The following is a 20,601-nucleotide window of genomic DNA, read 5'->3' on the forward strand; positions in this document are numbered from 1 at the left end:
ATTAAGGGAATGGATGTAACTGGTCTATAGTTGGTTAATTCACTCGCAATTTTCTTTGCATCTTTGGGTATGGGGTTGAGTAGAATGTTTCCTTTCTCCTTTGGGAAGAGTCCATTTTGTAGCATAAAATTCACGTGTTTCGTTAGATCTGTTATAAAGTGTTGGGGGGCCAATTTCATAAGGTTATTTGGACATATATCTAGTTTGCAATGAGATTTGGTGAATCTTTTAAGCGTTTGGGAGATAAGATCTTCCGACAGTATCTCAAACTCATTCCAAATCCTATATGCTGGGTATACTCCAGGGTTTGGGTCTAGGCAGTCTAGGAGTGTAGCGTATTCGATGGGGCTGGCAGGTATTTTGAGTCGCAGTTGTACTATTTTCTCTTTGAAGTATTTTGCGAGGTTTTCAGCCCCTGGTGTGTCTGTACTGTTGTTCGTAACTGGTGTGGTGTTTAGTAGTTTATTCACAAGCTGGAAAAGTTTGTGTGTGTCCTTGTAATTTGGTCCAATTTCAGTTTTGTAATATAGTCTTTTGGTTTGTCTTATGGTGTATTTATATTTTCTTCGGAGTTGTTTCCATTCATTAAGTGTGGGATCGTCTTTCTTTTTATTCCATGCATGTTCTAATTTCCTAACTTGTGTTTTGATTTTTTTCAGTTCTTCATTGAACCACGGTATTGAGTTCTTTCTGTGTGAGGTTCTAGTTTGAATTGGGGTGATGTTGTCTAATATTGTTCTGCATCTGTCGTCCCAGTCTAGGAGGAATTTGGTTGTGTCTGCCTTTGTTGTCCATTCATTGTGGTAGATCTGTTGCCAGAATATTACCGGGTCTATTTTTACTAAGCTGCGGTAAAACGTGGCCTTAGCACGCCCTTACTCTGGTTTTTACTGACAAATTTCCTATTTTTTTCTATTAATGGCCATGTTGCCATTAGCACGTAACCATTAAAAAGAATTACTATGGAAGTACTTACTGTCATCTATTTAGTAGGCGGTAAAGGCTCACACGGTAATCCTGTATTAACCAGTTAGCACACAGTAATGCGAATGTGGGGCTGTAGTGAGTGAGTGAGTGAGTGTTTGTTGTATTAGGGGATTATAACATGTTATCAGCAGAATAGTGAAACCTACATAATTCGACCACTGGATAAGAGTACACTGGTGGACATATCTTGTTCCGATATGTAGTTGATAGAACCTTTTGTAGGTACAGATTTGCTGCATTAGTTTGATCATTTTTGCTGTTTTTCTGGAATTTTGATGTAGCTGGTACATTGGGCTGCTTATTCTGCATTTGTAAATAAACTATTTTTTAAACCATGTCGTAATGCAGACACACTAACTGATTAGTGCAGGAATGCCTACTCTCTGCTCCCAGACTCACCCCGCCAACAAAAATTTTAAAATATTTCTTAGCGTGCAGATTTGGAATTTATCACAGGACACGTGACTGCTTCCTGTGGTAAGGAGGTCTTTTACAAAGCTGTGCTAGCGTTTTTTGCACGTGTTAAACACTAGAAACACCCATATATTCTTACCGCAGCTTAGTAAAAGGACCTCTGTTACCTAGAATGCTGCACGGAGGAGTAGCCTAATGGTTAGTGCAGTGGGCTTTGATCCTGCCGAACTGGGTTTGATTCCCACTGCAGCTCCTTGTGCCCCAGGTACAAAAACAGATTGTGAGCCTTCTAGGGACAGAGAAAGTACCTGCATATAATGTGTACAGTGCTGTGTACATCTAGCAGCACTATAGAAATGATTAGTAGTGGTAGTTTATATAGAATCTGAAGCAAATAAAAATATATATTCAACTTGCTTCAGAAGGATGACAAAGTCCAGGAGAACAATTGTTATAATCCAAAGGCATATACCACTCCTTAAAACTACTGTGATAAGCTCTCTGGGGCAGTAAGCTCCCTATAACCATTTTTTTCTATTAATAGGGGGAGGGCAATTTTCTAGTTATTTTATAAAAGCACCACAGAAGGAAGCCTTTTAAGTATTTGTTCAGTCTCGACGTATTGCCCCCTGCAATCCTCGTGATCAGAAAATAAAATGATATTGAGTCTGTTAGGGATGATCATTTGGTAGTGACTCAAAATAGGACCTTTTAAAGAATGGTTTGCCTGAGGAATTACACACCATTACTCATTTGTTAAGGTTTAGAAAGTGCATGCTTGAAAACATACTTGTTTCATAATGTCTATATAGGATTAGATAGATCAAGAGTCTGATGCAGAGTACATGATTTTCTATCACTATTTTAAATAGAAGTTATAATATTATAGCTGGCATATATTAGGTTATTGATCTTTTTAATAAGATTTTACTATGTATGTTATTTTTTTATGTTGTTGATTTTCTTATTGTATTAGTGCATGTCTAGATTTTATATGTTAAAATATTTATGTTACATTTCTGCTTTAATTGTGTATGCCAAATAGTGACCCACCCAGACCACTGAATAGAGTGAGGGAAAATTAGGTTCTTACCGTGATAATTTTCTTTCCTTTAGTCATAGCAGATGCAGCCATTACAGATGGGTTGTGTCCATCAACCAGCAGAGGGAGATAGAGAGCACACTTTTTTCAGTGCCTCATACCAGCTTGCTCCACTGCCTCTCTTCAGTATTTTTAGCTTCCAAAGCAGTATGGCAAACCGCAATGAGAATAACATGAGCTTTCCTCACAGCGAACGATGGCCCTCTGCTGAAAACGGGCACGAGAAGTGAACCCAGCAGAACGCCCCGGGCGGTACCTTCGAGCTTCACGGAAGCGAGGTCTGTAAGAGGAGTGGACCGCCGCACCCTTAGAGGAAGGCCGAGGCCTATCTTCGGGTAAGCGCTGGGGTTTAGCCTCACCCAGGCCCTTCACAATTTTCTCCAACTCCTCACCAAACAGGAGAAGGCCTTGAAAGGGCAACTTCACCAACCTTTGCTTAGAGGCCATGTCCGCTGCCCAATGCCATAGCCAAAGAAGACGGCGAGCCGCCACTGCTACTGCCATGTGTTTAGCCGAAGCTCTGACAATATCATAAAGGGCGTCAGCGAGAAAGGACAAGGCCGACTCCATCCGCGGAGCCACATCTGAAAAGGGCTCCGCTCCATCACCGGGCTGTTCCACTGCCTGTTGCAACCAAGCCAGGCAGGCTCTAGCAGCATAACAACTGCATGCAGACGCCCGAGTAGTGAGACCTGCAATTTCAAATGACCGTTTAAGTGCTGATTCCAGTCTACGGTCTTGAATATCCTTCAGGGCAACAACTCCTTCAACAGGGAGGGTAGTTCTCTTTGTCACAGCTGTGACTAGGGCATCCACTTTAGGCATAGCAAAGCGAGCCATATGCTCCTCACTCAGAGGGTATAATTGCCCCATAGCCCTGGAAACTTTCAAAGGTCCCTCAGGTTCAGCCCATTGAGCCGATATAAGCTCTTGGATGGAGTCATGCAAAGGAAAGGCTCGAGCAGGCTTTCTGGTACTAGCCATCCTAGGATTCACAGAGGAGGCTGTGCCACTGGCAGGGTCCTCAATAGAGAGAGCCTGCAGGGCATCAGAAATAAGCGCTGGCAGCTCATCACGGTGGAAAATCCTCACTGCGGAGGGATCGTTCAGATCCTGAGTCACTTCTGCACCAGACTCTGGCTCCTCAGACCATGAAGGCCTGCCAGAGTCCTCCGAATCCTCGCAGCCCGACCACGGGGGGGGGGGGGGGGGGGGGGGGAATGGAGGTGCAGCACTCTCTGAAGGGGAAAGAGCCCTTCTGCGCTTCATATTCTGCCAATTATCAGGGAATAACGCCTCAGAGGGCATACCCAGGCTAGAATCCACCGGGGGGGGGGGGGGGCATTAGAAGAGGCCCCTGCAGGGCTTTGTGGGAGAGCTCTTTTAAGCATGTATGCTTTATGCATTAATAAGACAAAATCAGGGGAGAAAAACTCACCCTGGGCACCTGGATCTCTGCCGGGGCTAGTAGCTCTCATATCAGCCTCACTCCGAGGCCTCCCCCTGGGCTCAGGACTCTCCGTCTCAGCGGAGGTCGCGCCATGTGGTAAATTCAAAATGGCGTCCGCTGCCAACTCAGAGCGCGAAGAATCGTCGCTCGCCATGCTTGGGCCGGCTCTAACGTCTGTACAGCACGATTTACAGAGCCCCGCTGCTGATCTGCGCTTGCCACTCTTGGAACAGCGCTTTACTGTCTCTGCAGCCATCGCCGAAAACGGCGGTAAAATTCAAAATGGCGGATCGCGCCAAATCGCCCCGATCGCGGGCCCACCCCGGAGGAGTCAGAAAACACTCTTATCTCACTGGACCGAGTATCACAGCTCCGGTCCCACAGAAAAGGCAAGGAAAAACCCTCTGTTCCTTTTTTTTTTTTTTTTTTTTTTAACGCTGTGAGGAAAGCAGAGGTAAATAGAACTCCGGAGGCTCAGGTGAGTGGGAAAGGCAGGGAAAGGGCGAACCTATGTGCCTGCATCCACTGTTGGTGGGGAAGGACAGGGAAAGCTAAGCAATGTGTCCAAATCCACGGAGGTATGGGTAAGGCAGGGAAAGGGCGAACCTATGTGCCTTTAAAGTGAAGCTGCTATAGCCTCCAACACCCCTGCTAACAACTGGCAAAAGCACAGGAGCAACCTCCAGGCAGATTTTAGATGGAGCTCGAAGAAGCTGCAGCCACTCTGCTAGGGGAGATAGAGAATACTGAAGAGAGGCAGTGGAGCAAGCTGGTATGAGGCACTGAAAAAAGTGTGCTCTCTATCTCCCTCTGCTGGTTGATGGACACAACCCATCTGTAATGGCTGCATCTGCTTGATGACAAGGAATATGAATTTTATAAATAAATATGCTCCAATTTTCAAAGCATAAATGCCTGCATTCTTGCACTCTGAAGACAGCCCACCGACATTTGCATCTGCTTTTCATATGGGAGCTCTTCTTAGAAAATAGCACGTATAGATGGATGTGTATTTCCCCACCCCTGGTTATGCCTCCTCATACTTAGGAATGACATTCATGGACAGCGATTTTCAGACAGCCAAACTGCATGAATGAATTTTAAATTTAATATGGCATTTATAAGCTATTTTGCCAACCACAAGCCGAATAACAATTTATAAACAAAACAACCCAGAAGTTGCGATCTCCAAGAGTAATCATGTTCAATAAAAACACATACAAAGTTGTAAAACATTAACACAGACTATAAAAACATAGCCATTCCCATATAATCCCTCTCTTACCATCAGAACAAATTATGGTGGAAAAAGCTGTTCAAAAAGCCATTAAGTTTGCAATGAAATTGTAAATAGGATTGCTCTTCATCCATACAACTGGCTGTTGAATGTTCACCACTTCATGCCCCTCTAATATTATCCTGAATTTATTTTTTCTATAAGAGTGCATCAGCTTGATATAAATTAAAAGAACACACACACACACATTCAGCTCTGTCAATAACTATTTAGCTATGCTCAATGGCAATCTTGAACCATTATAAATGAATGAAGCAATCAGTCAACTTTCAATAAGTTTATACACAAAAAATACACTCAGAGAGCACATCCACATTATTTAAGAAATAAGGATTGTGGCATGAACTAACAGGGCTTCTCAATCCTGTCCTGGGGGTCCCCACTGCAAGTCACATTTTAAGGGTATCTTATAATGAATACGTACGAGACAGATTTACAAATACTGGGTCTCTAGTGCATGCAGACCCACAATTTGCAACCCAGTTGGACAAATACACACGCGAAGCCCAGGAAGATATTGAAAGAACTGTGCACTATACGGAGATAATCCACGGCGCATACGATATTTCCTTACCAGAGAGCTGTTCCGTACCCTTGTGCATTGTTTAGTCTTATCCCATCTAGATTATTGTAGTGGGATTTATGCGGGCTGCAAGGTCTCTTTATTGAAAAAGTTCCAGACAGTCCAGAACACTGCCGCGAGACTGATTCTGGGAAAACAACGATTTGCACATGCACGCCGAGGCCCCCTTTTACTGCAGCTGGTAAAAGGGAAGGTCTCGCTTTCCTGCAGGAAATGGCTGGGCGGCAAGTAAAGCACTTGCCGCACGGCCATTTCGGGGGGGGGGGGGGGGGAGCCCTTACCACCACTCATTGAGGTGGAGGTAAGGGCTCACACGCTAACCTGACTGTAACTGGGTAGCCCGATTACCGCTGGGTACAGTCCGGCACTACAAAAATAAATTTTTGTAGCGCCGGAAATGACAGCACGGTAGGGCTGGGAAGTACCGTCAGGAGCCCTAAATTTAAATGTGACCATTTAGCTAAGCCTTGGTTAATTACGGATTGACAAGAAATTTACAGAATTTATTCAGCGAAACAAAAAGCCTCATATTGCCCTGTCTAAACTGAAAGCGCCCAGATCTAATGGTGGTCTCAATATCTCTGACCCTTACTATTACCATCTGGCTTTTTTAGCTAAATATAGGGCTTATTAGTTGCATTCTTCCCCTGTTTCTGATGCTCCTGCTTGATTGGAAGCGGAACAACAAACATGCTCCCCTATACCCTTAGACCATGAGATTCCCCAGTGCTATCAAAAATTTGGTATAATGTCATCAAGCAAAATCGCCGTTCACCAGCTTGACAAAATTGCAGACAACTCTATATTAAAATGTGTATATGGAATAACCCTAAAATCACGGTTAAACATTGTATTTCTTAGAAAATTTGGCAAAAATGTAAAATCTGGTCTCTGGATCAGATTGTCTCTCAAAACAGATTACTATCCCTTACTGATCTTAAGATCAAATTTCCTTCATTGGCACCTAGAGATTCACAATGGTCTATTCTCAACAAAATTCTTGTTGGCAATTCAAATGTTTTGACTAATCTGTCCCAATCAGAAAATGGTGTGATTCAACCCTCACAGTTATTTCCACCTTTCATAAAACTTTCAGAGGACTCAAGAGTTAAACCGGTGAATTACAATAGAGGAGTGCCATGGGTATGTTCCTGTTTGGAATTGGTGGATGCTTGGAGATTACTTCACCCAGGAGAACGGGATTATACTCATTTATCTAGGGCCCATGGGACACAGTCTCGGATAGATTATTTGTTAACTTCTCAGAACACAGCGACATATCTAACACAGGCGGAGATAGGTCCCACACAAGTATCAGACCACGCCATGATTTGGATTACACTAGACTGGGGTATTGACCAAAAACGCCCGTTTTGCTGGAGATTCCCGAGGGCATTATACCATGATACAACATTTCACTCCTTTATACGGGAGAAGTGGAAGGACTATGCGGAACTAAATAGGGAAAGCTATCAGCAGGATCCTATACTTTTCTGGGAAGCAGCCAAAGCTGTGTTGCGGGGACATATTATTTCATACTCGGTCCATAAAAAGAAAGCTAGAGAAGCTGAAATGCTGCGACTGGAGGCAAGGGTGCGGAGACTTAGACAAATTTATGGGCAGACACATTCCGCTACACACAGGAAATTATATATGGAGACACAAATGGAGCTAAATCAATTGATACACACTCGCACGCAGCAGTCTCAAATATATTATAAGTACCAGCTGTACAAGCATGCTAACAAGCAGGGAAAATTGTTGGCGCGGTTGGTTCATCAAGTAGGGGGCAGAAGATGGGTGACACAAATCCGAGACACACAGGGAAAGAGCCAACATACGAACACAGACATTAATAAGGTTTTTGAAACTTTTTATACCCAATTGTATGCTCCCCCCCCCGGAGGAGGGTTTAGAGGCGAAAGCATACTTAGAAGGACAAAAGCTTCCACAGCTTACCAGACAACAGGAGATCTTGGAAGCAGATATTACTGAAGACGAAGTCAGTTGGAACATAAGAGCTAGTTCCCTATATAAATCACCTGGGGTAGATGGATTTACAGCAGAGTGGTATAAAATTCTAGTGGAGGATATTGCACCTTGTATAGCCCAGGTATTCAATTCCCATGTGCACAAAGGAGAAATGCCGAGTTCATTGAGGACGGCGCAGATAATTGCGTTACTAAAGCCAGGAAAAGACCCGAGCCGAGCAGAATCTTATAGGCCTATATCTTTAATATCATTTGAGGCTAAATTATTTGCAAAGATTTTAGCTAATAGACTGGCTAGGTTTCTTCCACAATTGGTATTAGACCCGCAGGTGGGATTTATACAAGAACGTTCAGTGGCAAAGAACTTGAGAAAAATACTGCTAGCATTGGAACAGGCAAAGTATGGGAAAACCCCCTCACTACTTATCAGCTTTGATGCGCATAAAGCGTTTGATAGAGTGAGGTGGGACTTCATGTTTGCAGTCTTGGAGACTTACGGAATAGGAGGTTTTTTTTAAGAGGGCCATACACACAATATATAAGAACCCAGTGGCAGAGGTGTTGGTGAATGGAGAGACTTCCTGCCAGTTTCCTATAGCTAGAGGAACACGACAGGGATGTCCCCTCTCACCTTTATTGTTTGTATTGGTGTTAGACCCTTTAATCCGGGACATCACAGGCATTGAGACTGTGCGGGGGGTATGTCTAGGCACCGAACAATTTAAAATTTCTGCCTTTGCGGATGATCTCTTGGTCATCCTCCAGAGCCCAAAGGAGTCGCTGCCAGCTCTTTTGGAAATATTTAAAGAATATGGGGATTTCTCAGGATTTTGCCTAAATTTAGATAAATCTGAAATACAATCATTGTGGATGTCAGAGGAAGAGTGGACACAATTACAATGTCCTTTTAGGAGAACGGACCGCTCGTTTCTGTACCTTGGAGTGCAGTTGCCAGGAGATCCAATACACCTATATCAACTAAATGTGTCTCGATTATTTGCACACACGAAACAAATGCTAGAGAAGTGGGATAATTTGCCAATATCACTAACTGGGAGGATTTCGTTGTTCAATATGATACTTTGCACAAGGTGGCTTTACTGCTTCCAGATTCTGCCAATCTATCTGACTAAAAGGGATTGGAAAAAGTTGATGGGCCTGCTTTCAAAATTTTTCTGGCATAAAAGGCGACCACAGATAGGCTGGCAAAATATGATGGATCCATGGGATAGAGGGGGATTCAGGGTCTTGGATTTACGGCAATATAATAAAGCATGTTTACTAAGACACATAGGGGATTGGATGTTGGGAACCTCATATTATACTCCGAGGGAAATGGAGGAGGACTGGGTCCATCCCTTGAAACTACAATTTGTTCTGCAGGCACGGTTAACCACATTGCCAGCGCACCTACGTAGAAATATAGTGATCAGTCCCCTTAGAATGGTATGGAAAGAACTGAGTCGGTCATGGTTATTTGATGAACACCAGAGCAGACTTTTACCTATAACAGGGAATGGAGAGTTTCTACCAGGTATAGAAAGTCCAAGATTCAAACGATGGGCACAAAAAGGGATAACCCTCTTACAAGACATAGTGGACTCTGAGGGGAATATCATAAATCTGGATTCTCTGGGAATGGGAGATTTAATGTGGATGGACAAATTTGCATACCATCAGATTTCACATTACATTGCCAGTATCCCACATCAATCACTTGTTATAGACGTGCTTACCATGCTAGAAAACCTTTTTGAAATGCCCAATGAGGAGGCAATCTCTATCTCACTACTACATAAAAGGCTAATGCAAAAGACTACACAGAGAACGCTAGCACAACTGGTGGGGAAGTGGTCAGAGGCTTTACAAAAGGAAATCAATACACAAAGATTATTGAGAAGCATGAGACAGATACCAAAGAGAATAAGCAACGAGGACCTTAGGGAATGTCAGGGCAGAGTGCTATTCCGAGCATATACCTCCAAGTTTCGACTATATAAAATGGGAGGGGTAGACTCACCACAATGTGACAAGTGCGGAGGGCCACAATGCACATACTTTCATGCCATGTGGGACTGCCCAGAGATAAAGCGCTTTTGGATACGGGTGGGTACTTTTATGGGAAACATATTGAATACACACATACCACTGAGACCAGAGAGTGTGTTGCTGGGGGAGGAAACTCTGGGGGCTTCTGGTGCTGTCTATCCTAATTTACTGTTGTATAGAGCGTTTCTAATAGGTAAAAAATGTATCCTGGCCAATTGGGTTCAAAAAGAGGCTCCCACATATTGGCAGTGGCGCAATAGAGTCCATGCGTTATTGCTAATGGAGCTCCAAGACGTGCAATGGAAAGTTAAGAGACAAAAGGAGTTTTACTTAATATGGAAATGTTATATACAAATTTTGGCCCCAAGAGCACGCAGTGCAGTGCTCAACCAATTAGGGGGCCTTTGATAGAGTGTACCTTATTGCATCTGGTGACAGTCACACCTACCTTTCAGAGAACTGACCTTGGGAAAAGGGGGGGAAGGGGAGGGGAGAGGGTTAGGGGGAGGGAGGGGAGGGGTTATGGGAGAGAGGGGGGAAGAAATTGACAAGTTTAAGATTTTGGTAGATGGATATCAGTAGAAGTGAGAATTCTAGTTTATCTGTTGAAGAGGGGTTAATAATATTAGTAGAAGACGACTCATTGAGCCTATGGAAATAGTTGGGGGCAGGACTGTGTAGTATTTACCATCAATACTTTGCAGTATCAATGTTCTGGTGATGGGAAATAGTCTGAGGAACCAATGTACTTGGGGAAATGACATTGTTGTGACATAAATGGGTCGGGACACTCTTTAACGAGAAAAAATGAACATGTTACACAACTTTAAGATTGTAATGTTTTATTGATTGTTCAATAAAAAACTGTTTAAAACTAAAACTTTCAGAGATAAATTGGTTGTTCCCTCTGTGCACCTTGCTAACTCTTGGAAAACACATTGAGGATGCCTCTCTTCATTTTCCCTGGCCTATATTATGGTCTCACGTCAATATACCCTTGCTCTGTACTAGTATGATGCAATCCTTACATTTTCTCCTACACCAAGAAGAATGGACCCCCAGAAAAATGTGGAGAGCCAAACTTAAAACAAGACAACTGTTGGCTCCCTGAAACATATGCTATTTGATTGTTCAAATATTCATTCCTTTTGGCTACAAATTTGGCCAACTATTAGAGCTATTACCAACTGCTCTTCCAATATATATCTTACGACATTGTGGTTCTACACTCTCGATATTCATGTTTTCAATCATCACCCTGCAAACCCGAGCTAATACACAATTTGATAGCCACTGGTATCCAGCAGATTCTGAAAAACTGCAAATGCGCCAGATTTCTAAATTACTCTTTTTGGTGGAACACAGTTTGCCTATACAAACAATAATAACTGCATATGTCTGAAAAGAAATCAAATTAATTTTCGCTGAAACAACTTTGGATGTCCATTGACCTATTTCTGCAATCTCTCTAGCTGTTGCTATCTAGTTCTTTCTAGTTATATTTGTTTCTTTTGCTCATGTCTTGATAAGTTGCTATGACACTCATGTACATTTTTGCTACTCACTGTTTATTAATTTGAAATTTTCAATAGAATATTTGAACTAAAAAAAAAAAAAAAGAAAGAAACCGGAAGAACTACTACTACTACTACTACTATTTAGCATTTCTATAGCGCTACAAGGCATACGCAGCGCTGCACAAACATAGAAGAAAGACAGTCCCTGCTCAAAGAGCTTACAAAAGTTCCTGTCAGTGATCCCTGCTGTGAGAAAAACTCAAGCCAAATACCAGATGCAAGTGGAACATAGTTCAGAAGCTGGTTCAGGAGAACAAGACAAAGAGGCAACCCCAAACTCAACCAAGTCTCAGTATAAAACTGACTCAGGAGCAGAAAATCCCAAAAGGGTAGTTAAAGCTCAACTGAAACTAGTTATAAACCAAGTCAGGAGCAGGGCTGTTAGCCTGTCATACATCCACCTAGGAGAAAGAGGAAATACTGAACATTCTATGCTTTATAATACCTTTAAGAGGCAAATCACAAGAACTATTTACTTCCTCTGTCTCCATCTGCCGGTAACGCAACACAACACATTGGTCTGGACTAGTCTGACAGGATTCCATGTAGGCAGATTTATCTCATTCATATTCACTGTGGATATCCTGACAACTCATCTGGCAGTGAGGGGTCCTCAGGACAGGTTTGGCAAATCCTGAATTACAAAATGTAGCAGGTGATTTACACTTACACACCCACACACCTCTCAACCTGCTGAGTTAATAAGAATACATACTTCACAGACTCCATGGCTGTGATAGGAAACATTCGTATGGAACAGTATAACAATGCTGAAAGCTACAGACATGGCTGTTGTGGTGAGAATGGTGAGGGGCATTCTGGGAGAGTTGGCACACACACAAACACAGATCTTCTACCACTTACTTGCTAGAGTTCATAGTGTACCCAGAGGGGCACTCGGGAATGCACTCCTGATTGTGAATGACATACAGGTGGCAGCCGCTCTCTCTAGAATTTTTACACTTGTTGTGAAGGTCCTGGCAGAAGCTGAATGTCACGCACCGCCATCCCCCAAATTTGTAGAGACCAGGTGGGCATGTCTCCAGGCAGACGCCATCGTGCTGATAGTTACGACAGGCCACACATTTCGCCGAGTTATTGGGCTCCCAGCAGTTTCCTAGGCACTCACTGTGACAGCACTGGCCATCCTCGGTGCAGCCACGCCACTTACAAAAGTCAGGACAAACTATAAAGGAGAGAGAAACAAGAAGTGGTCAACAAAGTAATACCAAGCAATTCAAGCTTTTCACATCAGAATCTCAATAAAGACAGAACTCCTAGATTATGTTTGGCCATCTCAATATCACACTCAGACATTTGTCCACAAAACTGTTAATATTCCAGGGATGTGTGCCAGCAAGTTTTTGAAGGAAGCAGTGGTGATCCTCAGCTGGAGGCCATGTACCAGGCCTCCTTATGGAACCCTGAAATCATGGACCCTAAATCCAATGAACATCAACACTGCACAATGGCTAACTTTCCCTCCCCCAGTCCCAGGGCTGTGAACACTGCATCTGCTGACAACTCCAGACCTGACCAACCAGGGGAGTGGAGGACTTCAGCCAGGAATCATACTAAGGTCCCTCTGCATGGCTGTCCACTAAGACAATGGTCTGCTACCGTACTCTCCCCTCCCCCTCCTCCCACCATGCTGCCTTTCTGACTAGTAGCTCCACCCTTGCCACTGATAACTTTATGTATCAGTGGTGCTGACTACAAACAGAAGAAAGAGAACTACAAATACCACGTTCACAGACTTGGGAAGGTCTAAAAAGATCCTTTAAAAAACTGCCACCAGCCAAATCCATCAAAACAAATCAAGTTACCAATATCTTGATAGTCCCCCAGATTATATATATGGTGCTGAAAATTGTGCATGTGCCCAAATCTGCATGCACAATTTAATTGAATAATGAGCCAATTAGTGCCGATAACTGGGCACTAACAATTATTGGCAGTAATTGGCAACAATTAGAATTTAAGCGCGCATCTGGCGCTATTCTATAAAGATGTGCACGTAAATTCTTATGTGAGGATTAGTAAAGGAGGTGTGGCCATAGGAGGAGCATAGAGGGGTTAGGGGCATTCTCTAAAGCTGCACATAGTATTATAGAATTTGAGAGGGGGGGATCTATGCCTAATATGGGCACAAGAATTTACACCAGGTTTCAGTTGGTGTAAATCCTCGCACCTAAAAGTTAAGCGTGGATCCCCGTGGATACCTATGCTACGTGCTATTGTATAAATGGCACCAAACTCAGGCACTGCTTAAGGGGCGATTATATGGCGCCTAAAAATCAGCACTGAAATCAGTGCCAACTAAGTGTATTCTGACATCGGTGCCGATTACAGAATACTCTTAGTTGATATATCAGCACCTAAAACTATGTGCATACATTTACACCAACAAAAATGTGGCATAAATCCTGGCACGTAGATTTACACGCACTGGACCATAGGAGTTTTGCGCCAGGTGGTAACCAGTATCTCTGGGCAACTCAAAACAGTCCAATTCAGAGGTTTCTAGATTCCCATCCACCAACACACACCAACAATGACAGAACTATGAACGATAGAACCAAAAACATACTGCTTCCAGTTACATGACCCAAAGGCAGAAGGAAACGCCTCCAGTCAAAAAACTTAAAAGTGATAACTGTAACCATGGGTAGCCAATGCAGTTGGTGCAACACTGGTGTAATATGTTCACATTTCTCAGATCCAGTTATTGATCGAGCTGCCGTGTTTTGCACCAATTAAGGAGACCTGGGGAAAAGAAGCTTTATGGATCATCCTGGAAAGAGAAGGTGGAACCTGTATCCACAAGGGGGTTATCTACAGACCTCTGGCACAAACTGAGAAGCTAGACAAGGATCTGATAGAAGATATTCAAAAGATTGGTATGAAAGGGGAGGTGCTACTGTTGGGAGATTTCAATTTGTCTGACGTAGATTGGAACGTCCCGTCTGCAGAATCGGAAAGAAATAGGGAGATTGTAGATGCCTGTCAAAGTGCCTTGCTCAGACAAATGGTGACAGAACCCACGAGGGAAGTGTCGATGCTGGATCTAGTGCTCACGAATGGAGGTAGTGTTTCCGATATCCGGGTGGGTGCCCACCTATGTAATAGTGATCATCACACCGTATAGTTTGATATAAGGGCGAAGGCGGAGTGTGGACGCACAAAACTCACAGTACTGGATTTCAGGCGCACTGATTTTGATAAAATGGGGGAATATCTGAAGAAGGAGCTGTTGGCATGGGAAGGCATAGGAGAAATGGAAAAACAGTGGTCCAAGCTAAAGGCGGCTATAAATATGGCGACTGATCTTTTTGTAAAGAAAGTAAACAAAAACAAGAGAAGCAGGAAGCCTATATGGTTTTTCCAAACAAGTATATTTATTTATTTATTTATTTATTTATTGCATTTGTACCCCACATTATCCCACCTTTTTGTAGGCTCAATGTAGCTTATATGAAAAAAAAAAAAAGCAAAAGAGGCTTTGTTCAAGAAATACAAAAGAACGCAACGAGAGGATCATGGAAATATTATCGGATTAAACTCAAAGAAGCGAAGAGGGAAATACGGCTAGCGAAAGCGCAAGCGAAAGAAAAAATGGCTAAAGATGTAAAGAAAGGTGACAAGACTCTTTTCAGATATATTGGAGAAAGGAGAAGAGATAGGAATGGAATTGTGAGAGTGAAAGATAATGAGAATGGCTATGTGGAGAGTGATGAAGATAAAGTGAATGTGCTAAACAATTATTTCTCTTTGGTGTTCACGGAGGAAAATCCTGGAGAAGGACCGCGGTTGGCTGCCGAGGGAACGTCTGGGAATGGAGTGGATACTGCGCCGTTTACAGTAGAAAGAGTTTATAAACAGCTGGAGAATCTGAAGGTGGACAAAGCTATAAGCCGGATGGGATCCCAGGATACTGAATGAGCTCAGAGAGGTCCTTGCGGGACCTCTTAAAGATTTATTTAATAGATCTTTAGAGACGGGAGAGGCTCCACGAGATTGGAGATGAGCGGATGTGGTCCCTCTTCATAAAAGTGGAGACAGGGAAGAAGTGGGAAACTACAGACCGGTAAGTCTCACGTCAGTGGTAGGAAAAATAATGGCATCGCTGCTGAAAGAAAGGATAGTTAACTTTCTAGAAGCAGACGGATTACAGGATCCGAGGCAAAATGGCTTTACCAAAGAAAAATCCTGTCAAATGAATTTTATTGCCTTTTTTGACTGGGTGACCAAAGAACTGGATGAGGGACGTGTGCTAGATGTAATCTACTTGGATTTCAGCAAAGCCTTTGATACAGTCCCCCACAGAAGACTCGTGAATAAGCTGAAAGGGTTGAATTTAGGACCAAAAGTGGTGAACTGGATTAGAAACTGGTTGACCAACAGGTGGCAGAGGATGGTGGTAAATGGAATCTGCTCGGAGGAAAGGAAGGTGAGCAGTGGAGTTCCTCAGGGGTCAGTGCTGGTGCCTATTCTGTTTAATATATTTGTGGGAGCTATTGCTGAAGGGTTGGAAGGAAAGGTGTGCCTTTTTGAGGATGACACGAAAATAACCAATAGAGTGGATATCCTGGAGGGGGTAGAAATGATGAGAAGGGATCTCTGAACGTTAGAAGAATGGTCGAGGGTATGGCAGTTAAAATTTAATGCGAAGAAGTGCAGAGTGATGCACTTGGGGTGCAGAAACCCAAAAGAGAGATACCGGATAGGAGGGGAGAGATTAGTAAGCTTGACTCAGGAGAGAGACCTTGGGATGTTGGTGTCAGAGGATCTGAAGGTGAAGAAAATGCGACAAGGTGACGGCTGTGGCCAGAAGGATGCTAGGCTGCGTAGAGAGGGGCATAACCAGCAGAAGAAAGGAAGTGTTGATGCCCCTCTACAAGTTGTTGGTGAGGCCCCACTTGGAGTATTGTGTTCAGTTTTGGAGGCCATATCTTGCTAAAGATGTAAAAAGACTGGAAGCGGTGCAAAGAAAAGCTACAAAAATGGTATGGGATTTCCGTTGCAAACCATATGAGGAGAGACTTGCTGACCTGAACATGTATACCTTGGAGGAAAGGAGAAACAGAGGTGACATGATACAGACGTTCAAATATCTGAAAGGTAGTAATCCGCAAATGAACCTTTTCCAGAGGCGAGAAGGCGGTAGAACTAGAGGACACAAATTGAGGTTGAAGGGGGGCAGACTCAGGACTAATGTCAGGAAGTATTTTTTCACGGAGAGGGTGGTGGATATGTGGAATGCCCTCCCGCAGGAGGTGGTGGAGATGAAAACAGTAATGTAATTTAAACATGCGTGGGATAAACACAAAGGAATCCTATTTAGAAGGAATGGTTCCATGGAATCTTAGCGGACATTGGGTGACGACACCGGTAATTGGGAGCTGGGAAGACTTCTACGGTCTACGTCCTGATCATGACTGAATAGATAGGGATGGGCTGGAGTGTAAATTTTAAGGGGCTTCGATGTTAGCTTCAGAACTTAGTACAAGAACAGTACTGGGCAGACTTCTACAGTCTGTGTGCCCTGAGAAAGGCAAGGAAAATCAAACTCTACATACATATAAATTATCACTACCATGTAAAATGAGTTTATCTTGTTGGGCAGACTGGATGGACTGTACAGGTCTTTAATGTAACATCTAACATAGTAAATGACGGCAGATAAAGACCTGTAAGGATTTACTCAGCCCAATCAACAGAGAGTTACAATAGACTAGCCTACTAGTGACTAAAGAATGCACTATTTTTATCAAATTGCTTTCCGTCAATACAGGATTTAACTGTTGTATCATCCTGGCTATTAGTGTGCTCTGTCCAATCTTCACCCCTGTGCACATGCTATCATTTCAAAGTATATACTTCTGCCCTGGTTGGTATTTTATAGAGAGGTCATTTATGCGCAGATGTGGCCTGATCTACACATAAATAGACAAATAAGGGAGGGGCCATGTACAGCTGCACCCACATCTTACGAAGTGGATCCCCCTCTGGTCTAGAGGCCCTTATGATATTTTGAACTGTTGACAGAAAGTACAATGTGACATGGGTGTAGCTAGACAGCAGATTTTGGGTGGGCCTAGACAAGAATAAATGTTAATAAATAGATTTCAGTAGTAGCTCTTATGTTCTTAAAACAGCACCTGGGCACCAAGATGCATTATAGATTATTAGTGTACAGTAATGTAGGCCAGGTTAACGGCAGGCGTAGTGGGCATACCTAAGTGTGCCTTGAATCGCACAGAGCTCTACTGCAAATTGCACACATAAGTTGGAGACACACCTATGCCCCCCCCCCCCATGTGTATGCTCCTTTGCAACTGTGCACATACTGCCTCCTTCTACAAAGTGGTCTGCCCAAATTTCCAACTAGTGTGCAAATTTGCGTGTGCAATTTATAGAATAGTACCAGTTGCACACCTAACTTAATTGTTAAATTTGGCACCAGTTGGCCTTAAGTACCAATAATAGCCCTTAAGTAGCATTAATTGTGCTAACTGGAACTAATTTGTAGCAGGGGCTTATCTGCGTGGGGCCACAGGGGCCTGGGCCCCCGCAGATTTTGCCCCGGACCCCCCTACCGCCGTCACCTACCCCGAGGTGCTGCGACGTCAGACTCCATCCAACTGGATCTAAAGATGCATGCAGCTTTCACAGCGCGCTGCACGACGAGGATGAAAAAGTTAAAGATCGCAGCTGGGCTGGCGGGGGTTGGGGTCCCCCGCCAGCTGAAGCAATATTTTAAAAAGCCAGAGGAAGCGGACCTCGGGGTAGGTGACGGCGGTAGGGAGTGTTAACGGCGGTAGGGGGGGTTGACAGCGGTGGGGGGGGTTGACGGCGGTAGGGGGGGCTATAATGTGCTCCCTCACTCTAGCCCCTGCCCCCCCTACCGCTGAACCTCAGATACGCCCCTGCTAACAAGGACATCCCTGACGAGCACCCCTGGAGGTCCATAGCAGAAAACCCTCCAACACTGATCCAGCAGTAGTGCAGAGCGACCACAACCCCCCCCCCCCCCCCACCCCCTGTTTTATGACTGTGATGAAGCGCCCCCTCCCCTCCCCCTTCTCTGTGTGTGTGTACAGGAGATGAGTGCTGTGTTAGGGCTCTGCTGCTGCTGTCCTCCTCAGCTGTAAAGGACGTCCAAAAAGAACTTGTTTGGAGTGAGTTTTTTTTTTTTTTTTTACAGGTGAAGGACGTCCAAAAAGGATGTCCCTGACGACACTTTTTTTTCCTTCTGATTCTTTCCTTTGCCCCAACGAGAGGTGTAGACCTCCCATTAGGTTTTCCACGGTAAGGGGATCGGAAAACTGTAATGCATCTCATGCAGGGGGCAGGAGTAGGGCCAGAGACCCAGTCATTACTCAGTAGTGACACTAATGGCTGGATTTAGGGTCAGTAATTGTAGAGGTATGGAAGGAGCCCTACTACATGGACCCTGACCAAGGACTGTCGCAGCCAAGACTGGATTAAAGGGAGCTGGAAGGGGGGAGGAAAAAATCCTCAGGTAGTTGAAGTGAAGGCTGATGGCATCAAGTAGCAGCCCCAGTTCTGGAGAAGTAGTCTGTTAAAGTGGTGGGCTGAGACCCGGGGAAGCCAGGGTTTGAATCCCTCTTCTGCCACTGATGATTCTCGTGACTCCGGGCAAGTCACTTCACCATACATTGCCTCAGGTACAAGCTTAGATTGAAAGCCCTTTAAAAGGGGCATAGCCATGGGGTTCCTTGGGGGCCTGGGCCCCCCAATTTGTGTTTAGGGCCGGTCCCTATGTCTCACCAATGGAAGTGCTCCTCCACTTGCAGTCGCCTCCCCTCTGCCACACAGGGGGCAGGGAAGGCACGGCACAGAGGTGGCAGTGGCCTTAGGTAGGAGGAGCACTTCTGCTTTTTAGGGTTGGGGACCCTAACCAGCTCAGGTATATGAGGGTCGCAGGGGGGACAAAGCAGCAGCAGGGCAAGGCAAAATTTTGTGCCGCCCCCCCCCCCCCCCCCGTCTTTTGTTCTGGCACTCCCAAAATTTGAGGTCTGGCTATGCACCTGAACTGGAAGCCCAGAGTAGCTGGAGCAAACTTGTCCTTGCAATCTTCCAGCTCTGTACCAGGGACTGTACCATCAAACTACAGAGCAAGCTCCCCAGCTAAGCTAGTAATCTTCTTGTAGCCTGGCAGCTCCTTCCTTTTCCGTGCTGCTTTGCTAGGACCTTAACCACTATGACCTCCTCTCCCCCTAGAAGCTACTGCCCTAGGGTGATCTCTGCACTGATCATGCTGCTCTGTTTTCTCCCAGCCTTCATTTGTTAATGTTTGAATTCCTCCCCCATCTTGATCCCTGGCTCTCCTTATCACACTCCCCCAGTCATTTTTCCTTCTCTTCTTCTTTCCCCCCATCTCTCCATTTGATCCCTAGACTGATCCTCTCTACTCTCTCCATCTCCCTCCCCCCCTTTCCCGGTTTGTTCCCCAGTCCTCACTTCTCCCAACAGGGAGGGAGGATTGAGAAACAGAGATGCGGAGGGGAAGAGAAGATCTGAAAATTGGTGGATCATGAAAGAAAAGGCAGCAAGGACTACCTCCTGTCCTTTGTTTCTCGGAGCAGCCCCTACAACCTGGGTGACCTATACTGTTTCTGTCAGCTCTCAGGTTGTCATCTCATCTAGGCCAGTTTGAGCAGGTGAGTCTAGTTCTGGTTTACCCCTAGTGCATACATGGAGAGAGAGTTCTGGTTTAATTAGAGATTCAGAACTACAGCTGTATGCACGCAGTGGGGTAAAGCCGGCACTGGATTAGCCTGTATAGAGTGACATAGGTGAGGTGGTTGTGTAAGCCATGTATGCATCCTGCCTGCGGAGTCTCATATATCAAATAAGGTCATCTTTTCGATTTTAACCACAAGTTTACTCTCGGAGTTACTGCTTGCAAAGCTTTTGCAACATTTGGGTGCATGGAGCGCAAGCTTCATTATTCCTATGCAATCGTGACGACCAATTTAACAAGTGGATGACCTTATTTGATATATGAGACTCCTGATGCAAGCCTAGTGGCTGAAACACAGCTGTGTCGAGTCTGGATCATCCTATAATAAACTGTTTTACTAGTTGGAATGTTGTCCACTCATTCTTGGGTCATCTTCGCTGT

General features: G+C 44.4%; 1 protein-coding gene across 1 annotated transcript in view; it reads right to left on the minus strand.

Moving 5' to 3' along the window:
- The window catches only part of INSR (insulin receptor), a 428,464-nt gene that overhangs the window by 219,433 nt on the left and 188,430 nt on the right, over positions 1–20,601 (minus strand). The window contains exon 3 of the mRNA XM_030218585.1: positions 12,315–12,636. Within this exon, the coding sequence (XP_030074445.1) occupies positions 12,315–12,636 (322 nt within the window). The remainder of the gene's footprint in view (positions 1–12,314; positions 12,637–20,601) is intronic.

This window comes from Microcaecilia unicolor, chromosome 11, assembly GCF_901765095.1.
Source record: "Microcaecilia unicolor chromosome 11, aMicUni1.1, whole genome shotgun sequence".
Classification (NCBI taxonomy): Eukaryota; Metazoa; Chordata; class Amphibia; order Gymnophiona; family Siphonopidae; genus Microcaecilia; species Microcaecilia unicolor.